Source organism: Chenopodium album, chromosome 14 (genome assembly GCF_948465745.1).
Source record: "Chenopodium album chromosome 14, dcCheAlbu1.1, whole genome shotgun sequence".
Classification (NCBI taxonomy): Eukaryota; Viridiplantae; Streptophyta; class Magnoliopsida; order Caryophyllales; family Amaranthaceae; genus Chenopodium; species Chenopodium album.
This window is the reverse complement of record NC_137847.1, coordinates 10,776,332-10,796,800: the sequence shown is the minus strand read 5'-3', so window position 1 is coordinate 10,796,800 and position 20,469 is coordinate 10,776,332. Positions and strand designations below refer to the sequence as shown.

Genomic DNA, 20,469 nt, shown 5'->3' with positions numbered 1-20,469 from the left:
CCATAATTCAAAGTAGGATTTCATCTTAAAATCAATTGACAGTTTGAGAAGTAGCCCACTTGGATAATAAACTGAAGCTATTTGCTCTTCCCTCAATTTTATCAATTTCATGCCAACCAAACATAACATGTATTCGACTATTCGAGTCTTGCTCTTCCCTATATTATACTTGTAACCAGACAAGCACAAATGTTTAGTCGAAAATATTGTTATGGGCACTTAAGAGAAAACGGGTAGTAATTAGGAGTATTTTCAAGCTAAGAAATCCCAACATAAGGTTATTCCCTAACAAACTCAAGGATAATACAGTACAATTTTTTTGCTAATTACTAAATTTCTTTTTATGTGTGTGCATGATCTTGCACCTCTAAGAATCTTAGCATATGATGTTGTTCATACTTAATATCTTTGTCACTGTCAATTCCACACTCACTCCAGGACCATCCACAAGACTGAAACAAATTAGACAAAAACTTTTCAACTTCATTGTACTCTTATGGGTTTTACAGAAATTGAAAGCCACATGCAATGCAAGGAGAACCACATAACTACTATAGAGTACTTCGTAGTAGATTTGATGTACCAATGTCGGTACTTCAACTTCCAAACATGAAGGGACCTCAACATAATGGAAGAAGGGGAAACTGCCAATATCAAAGCTAGTTACCTCCAAAATTAAGTTGACATCTAGATTTGCAACTTACTCGTGTTAGATACTTTGCTTCAGGTTCTACTAGAAAACAGAAACTTCTGTATCAACCATCAAACTAAACTCATCCACTAAACAAGATAAAACCGCTCCACATCTGAAGGAAGAGACTTAGATCAAATATACTAAAACCAAGATTGCTCAGGCGGGGAACAGTTATACTGAAATTTCTTTATCAACTTAACAATAAGTAGAGAAGCAAACACATACCTCGGCTCTTAGCTTCGACTACACCACATAGGAGACCACAATCATTACAGACAAAATAATTTTTCTTGAATATATTTTAAACTTTATTTCTTGTGAGCACCCAAGATAACTGGAAGCTACCCAGAATCTTACATGATAAGATGAGATTTTAGATTTGAGCAACATGTTGCTCAAAAACTCAAAAGGAAACAGAAACAAAAACACACATGTACAGCTTTTTCCAGAAAGTTTCTGCTCCTAATTCAATAATTCATCTACACTACTGTATTAGAAAGGGTGCATGTAATTTCCAAGTCAAAATTGCTCACACATTATGAAGTCATGTAATGACTCACTTGGCATGAGGAAATAGCAACGGCCAACATTTACATGGCATCTTGAAATGGAACGACAGCTGATCTCTGCATTGTAGCATAAGCTCTATCGCTTTTACGCAGTTAATTTGCCTTTTCTCAAGTTATAAAAACTTCATGATGATTTGCCTATGCGATTCATTAGATCATGGTAATAAAGGAGAACGCACATAGGTTGGCCAAATATGCTGAAGATGAACCAGAAGATCATGTTTCCGACCTGATATAAACATAAATTAAGGTAGAATTAATATACAATAGTACGCACTGAAGAAATTATCCTGTACATATGATGAAAAATCAATTTGAAGAAAAGTAACAGAAGGTTCTAACTGCTGGGCATTGAATAGCAAACTTAATTGAGAAAGTGGGGTAACGAATATGAAAATGATATAGGCAAGTGCAGCTACTAGCTATAAGAGGTTCACTAAGGCCCCGTTTGGTTTGATGAAAAATATTTTCATGGAAAATGATTTTTCCATTTTTTCCCCTTTTCCTTTGTTTGGTTTGTGAAGGGGTGGAAAATAATTTTCCCAATTGTGGAAAATTACATCCTTAATGATGGAAAACATTTTCCTTTACAAAACAAGGGAAGCCACATTTTCCTCCCTCCTCCTTACCTCCTTTTTACTTCTTTCTCATCCATCCTCACATTCCCACTCTTATTTTTTATTTTTCTTGAACTTTTCTTGTATGCAACCAAACAAAATAAACTAATTTCCATTTTCCAATTGTGCTTTTCCTTGAAAACCAATTTTCCATTGAAAATGTTTTACATCAAACAAAATGGGGACTAAAAGTAAAAAACACTACATAGATCACTCATAAAACGTTAAACCCCCCCCCCCCCCTCCCCCTCCCCCTCCCTCCAGGGATAAAGCAAAAAAAAAAAAAAGAGAACTCATCTTATCTATTCTTTCGTTTCTTTTAAAACAATCATTTTGTTTGTGATTTGGATTAAAAGCGTTTCCAAAGTTTAACTCCCAGAAAAAAACTAGAGAAGTGATTCATACCATTGAACTCTGGAATTTCCTCTGCAGAAAATTTGTAAGTAAAACCAAGGGAACCTGATTTAGAAAACAACATGAGCACTATCAGCAAAACAAAATACATATATTTTCACAAAGTATATAAGGCAAGGAGCTAAAAAATAGTCCTCCAAAGAAAAGGAATGTCAGAGAGGACAGTGCAACACGGCTTTGGCAGCCCAATTTACCTGAAACATAATACCAAGAAAAGCCCAAAGTTTGAACATTTGGCAAGGAACGGCAATGCATAGCTGTGAAACAAAATAGATTTAAGTCACACCCCAAAATAAGGTCAACATAAATCACCAATATATAAACACATCCATTAAACAGCCAATCAATTAAACTGAAATAACAGCAGCTCAGAAATCACACATAGAAACAAAATATTGCTTCGTAATATCATGAACAAAAAATTTTAAAGTTAAAATTTCACATAAAATATAATCCAGTAGGCTAGCACCCTAAATACCAGGTATATGTCTATTCAATTGCATCAAAGAAGGCAAAAGATTTGGCAAGACAACCCAAATTTGTAGAATCTGACATTGGATGACTAGTTTGTTGCAACTCAATGTTACGACAAATGCCCATCATGACATTTCCAAATACCGATCTAATTATAAAATACAAAAACCACCTCAATATGCAGAAAGCCAATACCATATCGTATCCTATCATATCCTACTAGATAATGAGCACAAATCATATACTGATATTTAATATGATTGCCTATCATTTAATCAGATTCCAGCACTAGAAAAAACAAAAAATTAAATTCAGTAGATCTGACAGACTTGCAGGCCATATAAAACTGGTATTCATATGGAAACTTTTCCGACTGACCCTGACCATTCAACATTTTGCTCAAGAGTCAATTCTTGCTTTGCAATCACAATAAGCAGAATTACAACCAGAAACTTCATCAAATACAAGTTTTGTAGCTATATCTAAGATTGGAGAACTTCAACAGGGATACAACTTCCTGGACAGACTGAAAGCTCAGGTTCACCTAGATGTTACAAAGGTAGATACCTCTTTTGAGTTTTGATCAATCAAAATATCAAATAATGTTTTCTTTATATAGGAATAAGCCTATTATTTTCTGAAGATGAAGATCTAGAAGAAACTAATAAGCAAAGTTGTTATCGCAAAAAGAGCATGCAAATAATGAAAAAAAAAAAAAATCATTAGGGTTTAAGACAATAGTATAAAAAAAAAATTAAAAAAATAAAAAAAATAAAAAAATAAAAAAATAAATTATTAATGCAAGAGAGCTCTAAAGAGAGGTTTTCTGAGATACCTCATGAAATATGGCAGATATAAGGAAGGCAAGCAATACTGCAACACCCTGAACGAAAAGATTTATTGTTAAGATCAACATAATGATAAAGAGAAAATACAAGTTAATCTTAATGATTGACAAAATTTGTCAATCTAGTGGCAATATTGTATAAAAGTGCACTTTTTTAACTGTTCATGGGCAAAGCCGCTACTGTAGCGGTTATAGGGCTTAACCGATAAAGTAGCAGTTTTGCCCATGAACAGTAAAAAACTGCACTTATTTACAATTTTCCCACTTGATTGACAATATTTGTCATTCATAAAAATTAACTAAGTACGCCTGTAATGATAAATGACAAGGTGTGTTGAAGATTTTTAATTGCAATCCTAAGATCCTCTAATAAGATTGTATTTGCAAGATATTTTATTTTGCCTTCCAACAAGTTATCTTTCAGAGAAGACTCATTGTCTACCAATCAATTAACTGTGGATGACAGAATAAAGGGACACAAGGAGACCATCTCAAAGCCATTCTGGTTTATGGTAAAAAGACTTGCAATATATCAAGTATCAGCAGTATGCCAAATATAGTAAAGGGGCAGCAGCCGAACACTAACCAGAAAAATATTTATATAAAGATAAGTGACAATACCTTGGGTATTCCATTGCGCAAGCATGGAAAATAAACATGGCGAACCATCCATTTATGTACAGGCTATGGAGGGAAGATATAATTTAGTGAGAAGAGAGAAGAAAAAAAAAAAAATAAATAAATCAGTTAATACATACAAAAACAAACATTGCAGTTGCAAAGTACATCTAACACTACTTCAATGGTTAAAACTTAATTATTATAGACTTTAGAGTACTACAAAGTCCAAACTCATTGATTTAAAGATTTTGAGAACTGCAAATGATAAAAACTAGGGGTGAGCAAAAATTAAGGTTACCCGGTTCCGGAACCGGACCCGGTTGAGACCCGAAACTGGTTCAACTGGGTCCGGATCCGGTTTCAAAAACAAGGACCCGGTTGCAACCAATTCCAATTCCAAGTCCTAATTTATTGGACCCGGTACCCGGTGGGTACCCGGTTAATTAGTTCTATGTCAGTTTTATTTAGACCATGAGAGTTAATTGGAGTTTGCGGCCCATTTTTTTTATCAAGCCCAATAACCCTATATACTGTTTTCTTACCCATAAATAAACCCTATCTACCAAACCCTAAAACTTAAAACAATCTTACAGCCGTCGTATGGCTCATACCTCACATTCACTCTCGTCCTCTCACGTACTCTTACTTCCCATTCAATCTCTTTCATCCCTTAGCTAGTCTCACTGTAAATGTTTTTTTATTCCTTCTCTTTTCAATTATCTCTACAAATGTAACTAAAGTAGTGAATGCTTACAACTAGATGAAAGCAAATGTATACAAAAACGAACATTCAAACATACAAAAGGAATCTGCTACTCTACTAGTAATCTGAGTTATTTTTTTGATTTTTTTTTGTTTTATATATAAATAAATGCACTGTTGTTAATGATTAGCTAATCTTTTGAGGTTGATTTAAGACATTTGATTATATGAGATTTGATTTCAAAGTCAGATTGTTTTTGGGTTGAAGCCATAGCGCCGCGATCCAATTAGATGATGATAAGCGGGTACCCGTTTTGGAACCGATTCCAACTGGATCCCCGACCAGTTCCGAGTTTATTGGACCCGGTTAGGATCAGTTCCAATCTTAGTTTTAAAAGGCGCGAGGCACACCGAGGCGCAAAACGTCCCTGGAGCCTAGGCGCAAAGCGCAAGCGCGCGCCTTTCGTATATGAGGCGCATAGTTTTTAATTTTTAATTTATATATATTTTACTGCTTTCTTAGTACCAAGTATTATGTATGTTTAAAAAAAATTAAAGCTGGTTAAATAAAAAGCTTAAATTTATTTTTAGAATAGACTTTTTTTTTTTTAAACAAAAAAAAAGGTAGTCAGCGTCAAAAAGGGGCGTAAAGACATAGAATGAAAGATAGAGGATCGAAGGAGGAGGAAAAAAAAGATCAAAGAAAGAGAAAAAAGGAAGACTGACCTGGGAGAGCTTTGCAGGCGACAATGCGATTATTCCGGTGCCGAAATCCATCGGAATCACATCTAATTTCCCCAATTATTTCGGAATTCGCAAATTAGGGTTTCTGATATTTAGGGCTTTTGATTTTGGGGTAAAATTGAAGCTAATTAATGCAATTAATTGAGGGTTTTTGTTCGAAATTGTAAAATAAAGAATGGGTAAGTTTTAATTTGCAAAATTTTTTTGGTCTTTTTAGGTAGATTTAACTCAAATCGCCATTCTCTCTAGCGTTTGACTGTTAAGCGACCTAGGCGCAACGCCTTGCGCCTTGGCAAAGGCAGTATGAGGCGCACCAAGGCGCGCGCTTTTGGTAGGAGCTTGCGCCAAAAATGGTTAAAACGCACTGACGTGCGCCTTTGTGAGCCTTGTGCCTAGGCGCGCTTTTTAAAACTAAGGGTCCAATACCGGGTCCAATTTTTTGGACCCGGTACTAACCGGGTCCGGTTCCAATTCCCTTCAACTTGACTGGATACCCGATCTTGCTCACCCCTAATAAAAACACCAATAAGTAGTATATGATTGACAATTTGTCACAGTAGTCAAACTTCCCTATTATATTAACTTAATTTCTGTTATACTGAATTATAAAGGATCTTAAAAATTCCCATAAGGTCCACAAAAAAGATTCCCTAGTCAGTAGTAGATTTGGCAAAAGGGTCATTCAGGTCGGGTATATGTTGGGTCAATTTCGAGTCGGGTCATGTTCAGCTAACATTTGGATTGGGTTCAAGTCGGGTCAATACAGGTTTCGAGTCATGTTCGGGTTATTCTACTTTGTGTCCATATTGTGGATCAAGCTGAAATCGATAAATTTTTTATTTTATTAAGCACTATCAATTTGAGTACAGTTACGGTTGGGGATGAAACAATTTGAGTCATGTCTTGCACTAGGCATTTTTAGTTTGGGTATAAGATAATATTAGTGGGACATTTCAAGTATCGGGTCCGTTCGAGTCAAGAAATTCGAGTTAAATCACATCAGGTCAACTTTGAGTTGGGTCATTTAGGGTATCGGGTCAACTACACTTTCGAGTCGGGTAAATTTCGGGTTTTGTGTTGTTTAGGGGTCATGTTAAGTGTACAACAGAACAGTAAATGACCATTTCATCAGATAGAAATGCATAATAGTCGACCACTTAGTCACTAAGGTAAGTATAGACACTTAAAAATGTCTCCCCAACCAAAGCTAGATGACGAAACAATCTTCATTGCCTAATTTGGTCCGATTCGCATAAAAGGTCTAAGAATTAATTGTATAGTCCTTTTGTTCTAACCCACTATCATTTCCTAAACCATTTTAGCCATTTCATTAGCTTAAAATCCATAAATCCTCACCCAGTTTTATCTTTTGTCCGATATTCACAGGAAAAAAATTATATTTATATAAAGTTTGTATTAGTTTATAGATTTTGTATACGTTTAATATTTTATTTCTTTAAAGTTGTTATTGTTTTTTTTATTTAGGCTGTGTTATTTTATTTTATTTTATTTTTATCAATTATCTTATTGCTTTTTAAGGAAAAAAAAAGGTTTTTGGTAGGAAATTTTTTTAATGTGATATAGCATTGATAATTGCAGCCCAAAACCGAGTAAATATGATTTTTGTCCCATACATTTAATCCAAGTTCTAGATGGTTGGATAGCCCTTGAAAATAAGCTTTCCAATGATATTATCATAAGCTCAATTCCGATTCGAAACGAAAAAAATATAATTAAAATACTAAACTCTATAAAAAACAGACACCGTTCCACTATTTCGATTATATCTCGAATTCTACAGACGATTTTAATCTGATTCCAATTGGGTTGGAAAGTAGACTTTCATAGGTTTCCAACGATATATTATGTATTTTATTACAAGTTCTAGATCAAAAGTTATGAAAAAAACAAAAACCGCAAATTGCTGACCCTTGCAACGCGTTTTCTAAAATCTATCTTCTTTTAGAATATCTATCTTTACTCGTTTTATATGTTATAAATGCCACCCTTATTTCTGATTTTTAGGAGGCGAATTTGGCATCCATACAAATATTTTATCAATTCCGAATCATCCCAAAAGGCTTACACTTAAAAGCTTTGACGTACAATTTCTATTGTTCTTAGCTTTATTTCTAATTCTATTCAAGTAATTCAAAGTTCAAAACAAGATCCGAAGGTTCTACCTTTTTTCCTAAGGCGTGAAGGTATAATCCCGAAGGTGATATTAATTTCTTTAAATATTTAATTTAATTTTTTGATTTATTATTTTTATTGAAGTTACTAAGAATTTATTCATGATGTAGTATTCCAGGTTGCACAATCAAAGTGAATATTTAATTCTCTTAGTTTTATTTACTCTAATTAGTTTTAATGCTTTGATTACTATTATCATGTTTAAGGATTTATTTTTAATTATTAGTATATGTCTAGGATTTTATTAATAATTATTTAGTATCATGTTTAGGATGCTTTTGATTCGTTCTTTAATTATTATCTAGTTGCTTCCAATATTTTTATGCATGCTCATTCATTTATTTAATTTATTCTAGTTTGCTTTGGTTACCTCTATTGCATGTTTAATAGGGAATATGTAATTGAAAATCATGCCTAATAAGAAAATTTGGACAACGGGTATAGGTTCCTATTAATCTTGTTGCTTAATTCAAATGGTCACAATAATTAGATTTATGTGTGCATTAAATATTCAACTGACTTAGATTAATTGGTTTAGAGCAAATTGAATATGGTTTGAATGTCTTTTGGGTTGCAATTAATACATGTCGCTATAAGAATCGAGTAGAGGCCAATACGGGCGGCATTGGTTTCATGACTCAATTTGTAACATTATCCCCGAATATCCAGTTATGGTTCATGACCACTATGGAGTTTAATCTCATTGATTATGAATGGGGTATAACCTTCATGGATTAAATCATTGTTTCCTTTCGGTTTGTCCCTTTTCATGGTTTCCTTTAACGACCATGAACGGTTTACAAATTTCTTAAAAACTTGTTAGCGGCTCCCTACTTTTTTGTCCCTGTCATTATATGTCAAATCCAACTTTCTATGATTGCCAAGCACATTCACAAATGCTTAAGTAGGCGCACTTCAAGCGACGCCTATAATGAGCAACATAAATAGATAAATAACTCTTCATATAGAAATGCATTAAACTTGTTTCCAACTGCGAGTTCCAATCCAGGATAAAGGAGGATAGTTATGGTAGGCCATTGATAGCCAGTGTAAAACTTTAACACATCACTTGACATGAGCCACAACGATTGAGAGTAGTACTAGAATGGATGTCCCTTTGGAAGTCCTCATGTTGAATCATGTAGCCGACCCCACTTATGGGATTAAGACATTCAAGCAAACAAGAAAGATAGAAATGTAATAAGGAATAAGGAGTATAATAGAAAGACACCCAAACGAAAAGGGGGAGATATATGTACTCCCTAATATTTTGTCTCATTAGATGGATAGCTTTTATGGTAGTCCATCTTTTACAAAACTGGTTCTTCAAATTAACATCTATGTTCAATCAACCTCTCCCACAATTACATGTACGGCGGATAAGATTCATACGGGCATTACCGCCATAGTTTAATATTCCTCACCACCCTCTTTGTTTTATAAATAATACCAAAGTGCTTTTCATCCACTCTTTCAATGTTTTGTTTGTCCTCTAAATCTTGTTATATTGATTTGTTAACCAATCAATACCAACTTTCTCTAGCTATCTAAACCTCAATAAAAATAAAAACTGCCCAACTACTTTCCTTAATACCATTTTCGTCATTCCTTATGTAACTTGACTTTTAGAATCCTTCTTATGAACTCCCAATTGTATTCTTGAACCTCAAATGAGACATCTCTTGTAACAACCTTAACCTCCACCAACAAAACTTATCAAAATATTTCTCGCATATATCCTTTTTCTTAGCAAGAGTCCTTTGAGTTTTACCCTTCACGCATTTCACAATGCAAAGATCCTTGGTCATTACTTGTCTCCTAAGTATCTTAATGATATCTTTTACACCATCCCTTAAATCTAGCTTGTCGTAAACAACCCTTATAAACCATAAATTTAGCCTCTCTAACACCTTTTTTTCTTTCTTCTTACCTTTAGTATCCATGTTCTTCACAATAGTTTTCATCTTTAAATTTTGCTAAGCTAAGTAGAATAACAACTTTTTTCTTAATTGCAGATTTCACATCCACATTCGATCATGTAGTGTCCTTGTGCTTAGGCGCTTTCATCCTTTAGACCCTTTTTGGTTGAAGGGATTTGGATGGAAATGAAAAGAAAGAAAAGGATTCTAATCATGTTCCCATGTTTGGTTGAACAAAGGGAATTGGGAGGAAAGTTCCTTTACAAATTTTAAGCTTTCCTTTCCTCCCAAATTTGGAGGAATTCGACTAGAAAGTGAAAAAATAAAGTTACAAATTATAAATTTTAACTCTCTTCACCTTCCTTTTCCTTTCTTTTCCCTTTCCTTCCTTTCTCTTCTTTTCTTTTAGTTAAACCAAAACCAATTAAAGTTAGGGTCTAAGTTTACTCTAAGGCAAATCAACTACTTTAACCACTTTTTGAACCAAAACCTTATAGTTTGCTCCATTTAAACACTACCACATCTAATTCTCTAACTCACATTAAAAAGTTGACACTATTCACAAATTCTACTTTGACTAACTTTTGTGATCTATGGATAAGAAAAATCATAGTCGTAAGGGATTTTGATAGATTCGTCTTAATGTGTATTTTCAAATCATCAACTTTAAATGATAATTAAAGATATAATGGTTGAATTTGTGTATTGGAAAATGTACTAAAAGACACGTGTCAAGAAAGGAAGAAAAATATAAACGTGGCAACTAAAATATACAAGTATAAAGTATATATTTGGATTGGTTTTGCTCGTCGCCAGGTGAGGATCACTCTTCCTTGAAATTAAGTATTAGCCAAAATCAAGTCATAAGATTATGCAAAATCCAAAATGATCTCTCCTTAATATCCATTTTTCCAAAAATATATATATATATATAGAAGAGGTAGTTAGGTGGAGAAAATACCGAAACCTAAATACTATGGGTGGTGAGATAATGTCAATGAATAAAGATTACTTCTTTTATCAGAAGTTGTAGTCATTCTCGTCTACATTTATCGTTACGTTGTTTCTTCTACAATCTACAATACTAAACTCAATCTTCCCAAATTGACTCTTCCTAGACAACCAAATATATTATCATAACCTAACTGCATTGAATTTTATACACATCAAGGAAAATGACTTAGCGACTAATGCCTATAAATGAGAATAAAACAGGCATGAGTTTACAGGAAACATACCATATTCCACATCCTCCAATACTGATGGAAGTCATCCATTTCACGAGCAAACAGAACAGAAACAAGGGGGACAAAATCATCAGCAACAATGTATACACTATTGACATGTAAGAGCTCAAAGTTTTATCTCATAAATGAAGTCTACCTCTTCGAATGTTCTTGCATTCCACCAATCCTTGTAAAACTCACGGTCACCAAATTTAAGAAGCTCAGCCAATATGTTTAACCTGAAAGTGAAAGACATCCACGTATTAAAAAACATATAGTAAATGGTAAAATGGCAAGTATCTAGATAATTTTAATTGTGGCCAAGGTATACAATAAATAACTTATACTATGTGTCCAAGTGGCAGAATTTGGTGTTTCATGTAATTAATTGGCAACTGAGATGAAATGAAGGGTCTAATTAACATAGATCTCCTTTTTCTAAAAGAAAGCAGCTCTAGCACACAATGTCCTATTTCATTCCATCGGAAAGCAGTTATACATAGTCAAATCCATTATCAACAAGTTCAAACAACTCATGGGTGAGGCAAGCTCTTCTATTCTGGTTCATGGGTTCTCTTGATTAAATGGTTCATCTGGCGTAGAGATCGAGCTTCAAGAAATAGTAAATGGTTATCATCAAGGAAAAAGCTCTGATCAGCCACAAAAAATATTCCTAATTCTTCCAATTGCAAATTGGACTAGCAATCCTTTATAAGATCATAATAAATAGTGACTTGCTGGAAACTCAGTGTTTAGTTGATACAGGACATGGGGCCTATAGGCCATTCCAAAGTAGTCTATATTAATCATTTCATGGCAGCACCATCTATCGCTTCAGAAATTGTTGAAATAACAATATGTTTCTTTTGCCCCTTCTAGGCGATCAAAATATTAAGAAATGGTTAAAATATTCAAGATAATTAAGTACAAGGTATTTACAAAATTCCGTCTTAATACATCTCATTTCATCAGATCTGGAAAGAACAATAAAGAGAAAATTACAAAGATATCATGGAGTTCAAACTTCACACACCCAAGGTAGCGCAGAATAAACCTAACCAGAGAAGCTAACTTCACATAAATGCTTGTGTCATATAATGAATAAAAAATTGGTAGAACTTTTTTTGAAAACAATTGGTAGAACTTATCAAAATCATAACAATTTTGAAAATTGACAACAGAAAAGTAAAAGACTTTTTCTAGTTTCCTGTTTTTAGTTTTTGTTTTCAAAAAAATAGGGAAAAAAAAAACACGAACAAGCCCTAAGTTCCTGTTTTCTAATCAACCAAACTGATGCAGAAATGATAAGGCTGATAAAAGAGCAACACGGGGAAGTAAAAGATGATGTGACTAATATAGGTGATATAAAACTCATGCTGTTTCAATTACAACCCTTGACACAACACCACGACAAAGTAGCACAACCTTTTCTGTGACTCAGTGACGGTTACCAGAGCCTCAAATATATAACATACTTTGCAACAGAAGCCCAATCCAATAGTACATGAAGTCAAGATATCTGTACGAGTTCAGCTACAAGAAATTTGATTAAACAAGAAAACATTTCTTTTGGAAAAATGGCTGACTATACGTGTACATCAAAGAGGGAACAGGTTTTATTCATAATTGACATTCTAATGTATGGTAATCAAGTCAATTCCAGAGAGAGAGAGAGAGCATTTGGGAGGGGGGGGGGGGGGGGGGGGAGGAAAATTCCAGCAGATAAATAGAAAATAACTTGGAGAACATGTAAACAGATTGAGATGTAGCAATCAACTCACCAGAGGTGGAAAAAGCAATAAAACATGCACAGCCACACGTATAAATTTGGCACTGACAGCTTCAAAATCCTTTCAATTGCATACAATAAGTTTGCTTTCAGAGGATGCTGTGAATTTTGTACAATTGGATTGATATACTACAAAAACATAGCAACAAGAAAAAGAAAAAAAAAATTGTCAAGATAACGACTGAGATAGGAAAGCAGGGGAAAAAGATCAAATTAATAGATAAAAGGAACAGACTTGTTCAACGATGAACCCCATTACTCCAGTAAATATCACCAATTTTAATACTTGTCGAGCCACCCATCCTTTGCGAATGCATGCGGTCCTAGGATAGCTTGTCTGCAAAATAGAACAGAGTCCATAACACATCAAGCACATTTTTTGATGATTAAGTGAACACACTCCATATACACACTGAAAAAAATTTATATGTGTGATATGCGAGCTCCCATTGGTACCCTTAATTCATGATAACAATTTAAAAGCAACTAAAAACTAATGAATGGAAGTGGGCAATATTGGAATAGGTTAACAGCACAGAATATACACAACATACAAACTTTAGGCATTAATAAGCAGTCAAGTTGCACTTTTACAGACTGATGAAATATCATCACACGCAATCTACTATCTACAATTAAAGACAGTTTCAAAAGCATGAACTCATGGTTCACAGAATACCATAATTATTCATACTTTCATAGTAACACTTGGATAACTTATCATGTGAAGAAATCTGATAACTAATTGAACTTGGAACATTAAAATTGCGATAAAGTATGTCACAATTGTATCTCTCATAAACATCACCTATCCGAAATATGGGTCGATAAGCATTATAAGCTTTCCCAGCCGAACTTAATAGAGATGGAAAATTGATTCCCCAAAATTTAACATCAGCAACAAAACTCTCCCAGTGCTTTCAAAATTGATCCCACCTCAAGAGGGGAAATGGAGGTAACATGTATACATAACCCCTGCAAAAACAGAGGAGCTGTATCCGAATGACCATAGTCATCAGTGCAACACCCATAATCTGCTGCTTCATTGTTTAGCAGCAGCCCAAAATTCAGCAAGACTTTTTAATTATCCACTAATTAAAAAGTCAAAGACCAATAATTTACTTCATTGATAATGCACATAGAGAATGACGGTGGAAAAAAGCATTTTCTAACTGAACGACTGTTTGAAGAAAATCACATATGACAACTTTAATAGGAAAGTATAAGCAAGTCACACTTATTCACTTCAAAATGACAGTCCATAGTCAACTGCCTTCCTGCTCACAATTACCACTTCACTTAAATAATGCTTCAGTACACAGAGAAGTTACAAAAGCACTCAAAGTGATGACCATGGAAAGGTTGAGAAGCAAAAGATGGATTAAATCTTCAATATATAGATGTACCAAAATTCTAGCAGAGGTGGAAAGAGGTAAGCATTAAAAACCACAAGCATGATCTAATATCAAAGTGGGCTAAATTTCTAAGTACCTGGTAACATAGTGTTGGAGCGACCATGAAGTACACCAGACTTTCGATGCTTACATCATATGGGAGTTCCATTAGTAGTACATCCTCCTGAAACCAAACTAAAAATCAATAAGGGAAAGCATAAATACTAGAGTATATCACAACAAGATAAAATTATTTTAGAAGATAAATCGTCTTGAAAAGCAGGAATTCAGTAAGCTATCTATGGGAATTGTAATTCCCCCAACAGCTTATGATACAAAGGATATATAATCATTTATTTAAGTTACAAAGTAAGCTATGAATCTATGCTAGAAGTTGAGCTAGGAACTCTTATATAAGGTTGTAAAGCAGCAATGGTAGAAGTAAAGCTGTTGCAGAATGTTACTTCAGAATTACACCATAAGGAAGAGAAAATTGAGCAATAAAAGAAGATAAAATATGAAACCATTTCAGTTACCTTAATAGATGCTTTGGCAATCGCTCTCATATCATAGTTTGTATGTGCATATGATACCAACTTTAACCACATGGTGCAAGCAAAAAGCATCAAAATGACACCAGAAAGAACAGCAGAATCACATCTGCAAAGATAGTAGGTGTTATGATTATTGATAAGTTAATTTGAACCATTTTGTGGAATGCATCTGAAGAATGCATAGAGCAAGCATTAGATATAGTGGACTAGTAGATGAGCTACACACGAGACAACAGGTAAAATGATAGTTGAGAACAGCATTGCATGTAACCTGCATGCCACTCATAATTATCATAACTGACTACACATGACAATGACTACAAAGATAGGAAAAAAAATAGATACATTCATCATTTTGCGCTTTGCCAGTGACTCCAGTGAGCATATGTTATTGCGGGTTCTTTTTTTTTAAAAAAACAAAAAAAGTCTGACAAGATTGATATTTGATATGATGCAAAACATGTATACACTCTATCCATCTGAACTTAGTTTGCTCACTTTCCTAAATTTGGCAATGGTGCTTTAGGCTCTCTCTTATCAGTTATTACTACTTAAAGCTAGGGGGGTCTCACCCTCTCCTTCATTCAAGAAATTAAATACCCCACTATATCTCATCAAATCTACCTTTTTATTACAATAATATTTAATACCAAGCCCCCAACTTTTTCCCTGAGACTATTTAACATGATAAGTGAACACATTCATTGAGACAGAGTGGATGATACATAAAGGTGTCAGGAAACCAACCTGAGTATTACAAAAACTGGATATAAGATGGTAATTGTGGAAATCAGTATATGAAGCAGGACAACAACCTACACAATCAATCAGATTATTAATACATAAATATCCTACAAAGTTTGAGACAAGATCAGCTAATAGAAAGGTAGAACACAAGAGCATTCATATCATGTAGTAGAAATAACAACAAATATATTAGCAAAATAAAATGACGAAATCCATAGAGCGGCTTCCAGGAACAAGGTAAGAAATATGGAGGAATAGTTCAAAAAGAGGCCCAAATCACAAATCAGCAACTGGATAACATTTTATTGCATTAAGATAGCTTACCGGATCAGTAATACGCCTTCTTTGTGCCAACTTCTCTACCAAGAAAGCAGTGAATGGAAAAATTGGGAGTGAAAGACTGCAAGATAAAATACGCAAAAGTACATAAAAAAATTCAGGATCATCCATGCATATAACAGATGACTTGTCAGTAAAAGGTATTCATACTAAATGATAATTACCAGCACATAAATATAGGCCAATCCCTAAAGGACTTTGAGCTGAACCAGAAACCAGCTCGTATCAACAATCCATACTGCAAACATTTTCATGTTACCAAAACATCAATTTAACCCGCAGAGCTGAAATTAAGCCTGGCTATTCAACAAAAATGATAAAAAAAAACAAATGAAATTAGATGGTACTAACCTTCATGAGGTTTTCTATTATAAGACGGCTGTTCACAGCAACAAGTACTACTACACAAAGATTGAAGAGACCAGCGTGACTCTGCAACAGATAATTTGATTAATAATAAAGATAACACAACAAAAATGGACGATACCAAGAAGATGTTGCTTAGCATAGGTAGTTGCAAGAAAATGTTGCCCAATATAACCTAATCCAAGGGCCCTCACTCTCTAGCATTTAATAATTTAATCAATCCAGCGATAGTTGTCCACGAGCAAATTGAAATCTTTATCAAAATCTAACGCCTATATTTTACTTGGGGCAACAAACTCAGTTATAGACAGCCATGCGACACGGAAAAATTGCAGCTCTTGATATGAAAGCGATCTTTTCAACTAAGAGAAACCAATATCAGTCAGGCCGTTATTACACCAGTAATTTGTGAGGTTTTGGGTCAGGACATGGTGTAGGGAGGATAGAAGAGCGCAACCTTACACTATTTTAGTCTTAGTCTAAGATTGACGAATATTGTATATCCTTTAACCCAATACAACTTGATAAACCAAATAATTCTCAACAACTGAGCAAGGAACTTTATCTAACAATATTTAACACTCTCTTCATGTGCATAAAATTTTTCAAGTCATACTAATGTTAAATATAACTGGACCAAGAATGTAGATTAAGGCAAGACTACAGAAGACTGTAAGCAAGAAGGATAAATGAGCAGAACACTTGGTTTAGATCAACCACGCAATCCAAATTGGAGGGAAAGACTCAAAAAGGGCCCCTTTTCTTTTTCTTAATTTCATGGATCATCTTTCAGATCAAAACAAACAAATCAAATAGAGTTCTTTGCACATGCATTAAAATGAGCAGGTTGACTCGATATCCAGCACATTGTCCATTTCCAAAAAGCAACATGTGCTCCTTCACCCATAAAACATCTTTATTGACAGAGTAGTATCCATATTTTATACATACTGATGATGGTTAATGTCAGGTAACCAAAGGGAAAACCAATTGACTGGCAATTACAGGTGGTTCTAGACTACATTGATCTTCTTTCCCTCTACCATATCCATGAACCAGATGATTCCATTTGGTCCAATTTTCAACATCAAATGTTACTACATTAAAATTGGGAAGGCCTACTGGGAAGGTTTTTAGAAAACAACCTTTAAATTGCATTTGCACAAAATGATATGAGCCCGCCTATGACCAACCATATGCATAGTTTCTTGGTATATTAGGGAAGCTGCAGATGCAGAACAGATGTCTGCTTTCAGGGAAGGTAACCTAATACAAACACAGATTTCTGGAATATACAATCTTATACACCATCTATTCACCAAAACTGGACTTTCCGGACCAATCTCTCTATAGATACCATTGGTCACAAAAGGAATCTTGGTCCAATAAGGAGAAAGAAAAACAAAAGTGTTGGGCAAGCAAAACCTGGATCTGTTAATAAATCAGGATAGAAAGAGGTCATGTATACTAAGATCACAAACTTCACAATCAATTATTTCCCTTCTGAATCATTATGCTGAAAATATTGGCCACCAAATTTGTTGGACTGTGTTCTGTACTGGCTAGTATTAATGAAACCTCAATCTTCATGTATGCCTATATTTCACTGTCAAGGTCATAGGTCTCCTTTTTCTTCAGAAGAGCAAATGAATGATATCATTGACTTGATTTAGAAGATGTGTACAGCATCAAAGAGCAAAAAATATAAAAAGTTGAGGTTCATTACAGGGGGAAAAAAAAAAAGTATATAGTGATCCAACCGCCATAATTCTAAAACAATTGAGAAACATAATCAGTTGCACTGCAGTCCCAGTGAATATACCTCCAAAAACCGCCAGATAAAATTTCCGAAATTAAAAGGACTCAGCTTACCCTTACAAGTGTGCAAGCTGAATATCAGAAACAATCAGATAATATTACATTAAAGAGACGCTGGTAGTCATGGGGAAGTTACAACGCAGCCAATTTTCAAAAAAATTTAATTGAGGCCTTGAGGGAGATAATTTGTATGTAAGGTAATAATACATATCCTTCGAAATTGGCATGTCTAGAATGTTAGAAAGTCTTAGATGATTATAAAATGGACCTTCAATGGTTTCCTCTGTTTCTCACTGCAGGCGAAAGATAATTGGGCAGGTGACTTTATGGACAATCATGAATACAATCACCCTTTTTTTCTCATATAATTTGATTCTAATTGTCTGTAGTTACATTCTATAATCATATAGATGAGTAACAATAGGCCTATGCTAGGGGAGTAGGGGTCTAACCAAGGTTTTCTTTCCAGCATTATGATATAAAAAGAGGTGTAATTTAAAGACCAAGCTACAGTGGCCTCTTTGTCATGCATATCTTCTCAACAAATTATGATATTATCTTTGTGCTATCAAACCGGGGAAAAGGCAAGCCTTCCTCATACAAATTGAATACATCATAACACCTTCATGCGGGTCAACATCAAAGTTAATTTGAGGATAATATGCCTTAAACGATCTTTACAAAAATCTGATAGTTAATCATCTCATGATCTCGTGTATAACCCCTAGAAATCAGTCAAACAATACAATCTTAACACCTAGGTTTTTTTTTTTTTTTTTTTTTTTTTGCGCAACCTTAACAACTAAGTTTCTATTTTCTTACATTAGGAACCAAATGTGAAAGACTAATTGTTTGTATACGTAAAAAAACACACTCTTAATTGCTTTAAAACTTTTTTAAAACCCATCAACATATTCACAAGAAAATTCCTTTATCCTTCACAGCTTAATCTTCCCGGCACAATCTCCCCCCAATACCTTTTTCCTACTACTATTCTTTCCATTTCACAATTCAATTCCAGTATTTAATATTGCTGATTCAAATTGGTTAGCTTCTTAAACAAGGTACAAAGTACATTTACACTTTACACCAGGTTCCAACCTTCTGAAATAATTAGTTATCTGAAACTTTAAGCTTTGTCAACTAAGTAGATGACATTGGCACCAACCATTACCGAAAGCAAGCTGCAGAAATCAAAATGTATGCTTCTGTACCTCTTCATCGCGAATTTAACATTAAATTAATCAAACGTTGAATATAACATTACAACTCAAGTCAAGGTCCATAATTAAAACTTCAAATTGTCTAACATTGAAGATATTTACATTCATTTCACAATAATTGCAATCCAACTCAACTTAATTTGTTCACAATCATTTCGCAACATAAAATTGTAAACACTAATTTCACAATAAATGTATGCAAAAAATTTACTTCGTTATAAGCTGTAGCAACAAATAAAATTAAAACAAATATAGCAACATTTATGAATTACAAACCAAAAAAAAAAAATGCAAACCTGTCTGAAAATGGCGTCGGAGCTAAGAGGACTCTCCTTAATCTTCCGATGAGCAGGAGAAGACGGCCGATACGAGTACCGAATCGCGGTTTCAAAATCCTGAGCTCCACCGCCATTAACAACCTTAGCTTCACCTTCACCATTAACATTCTCAGAATTATTCCTTTCACTATCATTATTATCAGCGCCATCAACAATTCTGTCACCAGCTTCGCCATTAGAGACCTTCTTCAAATCCTCCAATTCTTCCGAAATTGAAGAAGTAGAAGCTTTAACACTCGCACCACCAGCTGCACTACCTCGCCGACGAACAGAATCGCCATAGTCCGCCGCCATCGCAGTCGTCATCTCCGTCGCACCGATAATTTCCGGCGATTCTGAGATCGCCATAACAGAAAAACTCGATTTCTAGAAAGTTATTCGAATTTTTATCATGCAAAAATAGAATCAAATTGTTGAAGAAAAACTAAAAAATGAGACGAAATTGAAGAGATAAATAAGGAAAATTTTGGTTAAAATTGATGTGATGAATTATAGTATGAAAATTCGTTAATAATGATTGTAATTAAAGTGTAATTTGGAGTAGAAATTGAATCTAGATTCTTCTAGATTGGGCACTTTCGAAATTGATCGTCTTTGGATACTTGTTGTTTTGTTTGCAAATGGTAGGAGAGAGAAAATGAAAAAAGGTGAAATCAGAGGAGGGGTCTTGAAATTGAAACACGGGTTAGAGTCTGACAGAAATTGCAAAATTAAATGAATTTAAGTAACATAAGCTCTTCCCACGTATGGGTCGGTGCACCGTGGACATATAAGGCTTTGCATACGAGTATTTTTTTTTTCCGTTGTTTTCTAGTGCCGGAGAAAGGGGATTTTGTCCATCCATCATTTAAATTTTCTTCTGTTTTTAAATACTTGTTTTA

The 20,469-nt window shown here is 34.3% G+C and overlaps 1 protein-coding gene across 1 annotated transcript; it reads right to left on the bottom strand.

Moving 5' to 3' along the window:
- Positions 1–968: 968 nt before the first annotated feature.
- LOC145580048 (diacylglycerol O-acyltransferase 1-like) lies at positions 969–20,260 on the bottom strand. The gene is made up of 16 exons (XM_081637369.1): positions 19,547–20,260; positions 16,195–16,275; positions 16,008–16,081; positions 15,829–15,904; positions 15,505–15,572; positions 14,740–14,863; positions 14,301–14,387; positions 13,045–13,146; positions 12,802–12,938; positions 11,178–11,259; positions 11,033–11,053; positions 4,237–4,299; positions 3,604–3,651; positions 2,489–2,551; positions 2,286–2,339; positions 969–1,492 (listed from the first exon to the last, which is right to left on the bottom strand). Exons 1-16 carry the CDS (start codon positions 19,934–19,936, stop codon positions 1,388–1,390), a joined length of 1,575 nt encoding a protein of 524 aa, XP_081493495.1. The 5' UTR covers positions 19,937–20,260; the 3' UTR covers positions 969–1,387.
- Positions 20,261–20,469: the final 209 nt, after the last annotated feature.

Excerpts from the sequence above, each read along its gene's own strand:
- LOC145580048 (XM_081637369.1), bottom strand. The coding sequence starts at position 19,936 with ATGGCGATCTCAGAATCGCCGGAAATTATCGGTGCGACGGAGATGACG. Across the intron at positions 16,082-16,194 it reads TAATAGAAAACCTCATGAAG|TATGGATTGTTGATACGAGC; the intron begins GTTAGTACCATC and ends AAATGTTTGCAG. Across the intron at positions 12,939-13,044 it reads TGGGGTTCATCGTTGAACAA|TATATCAATCCAATTGTACA; the intron begins GTCTGTTCCTTT and ends ATGTTTTTGTAG.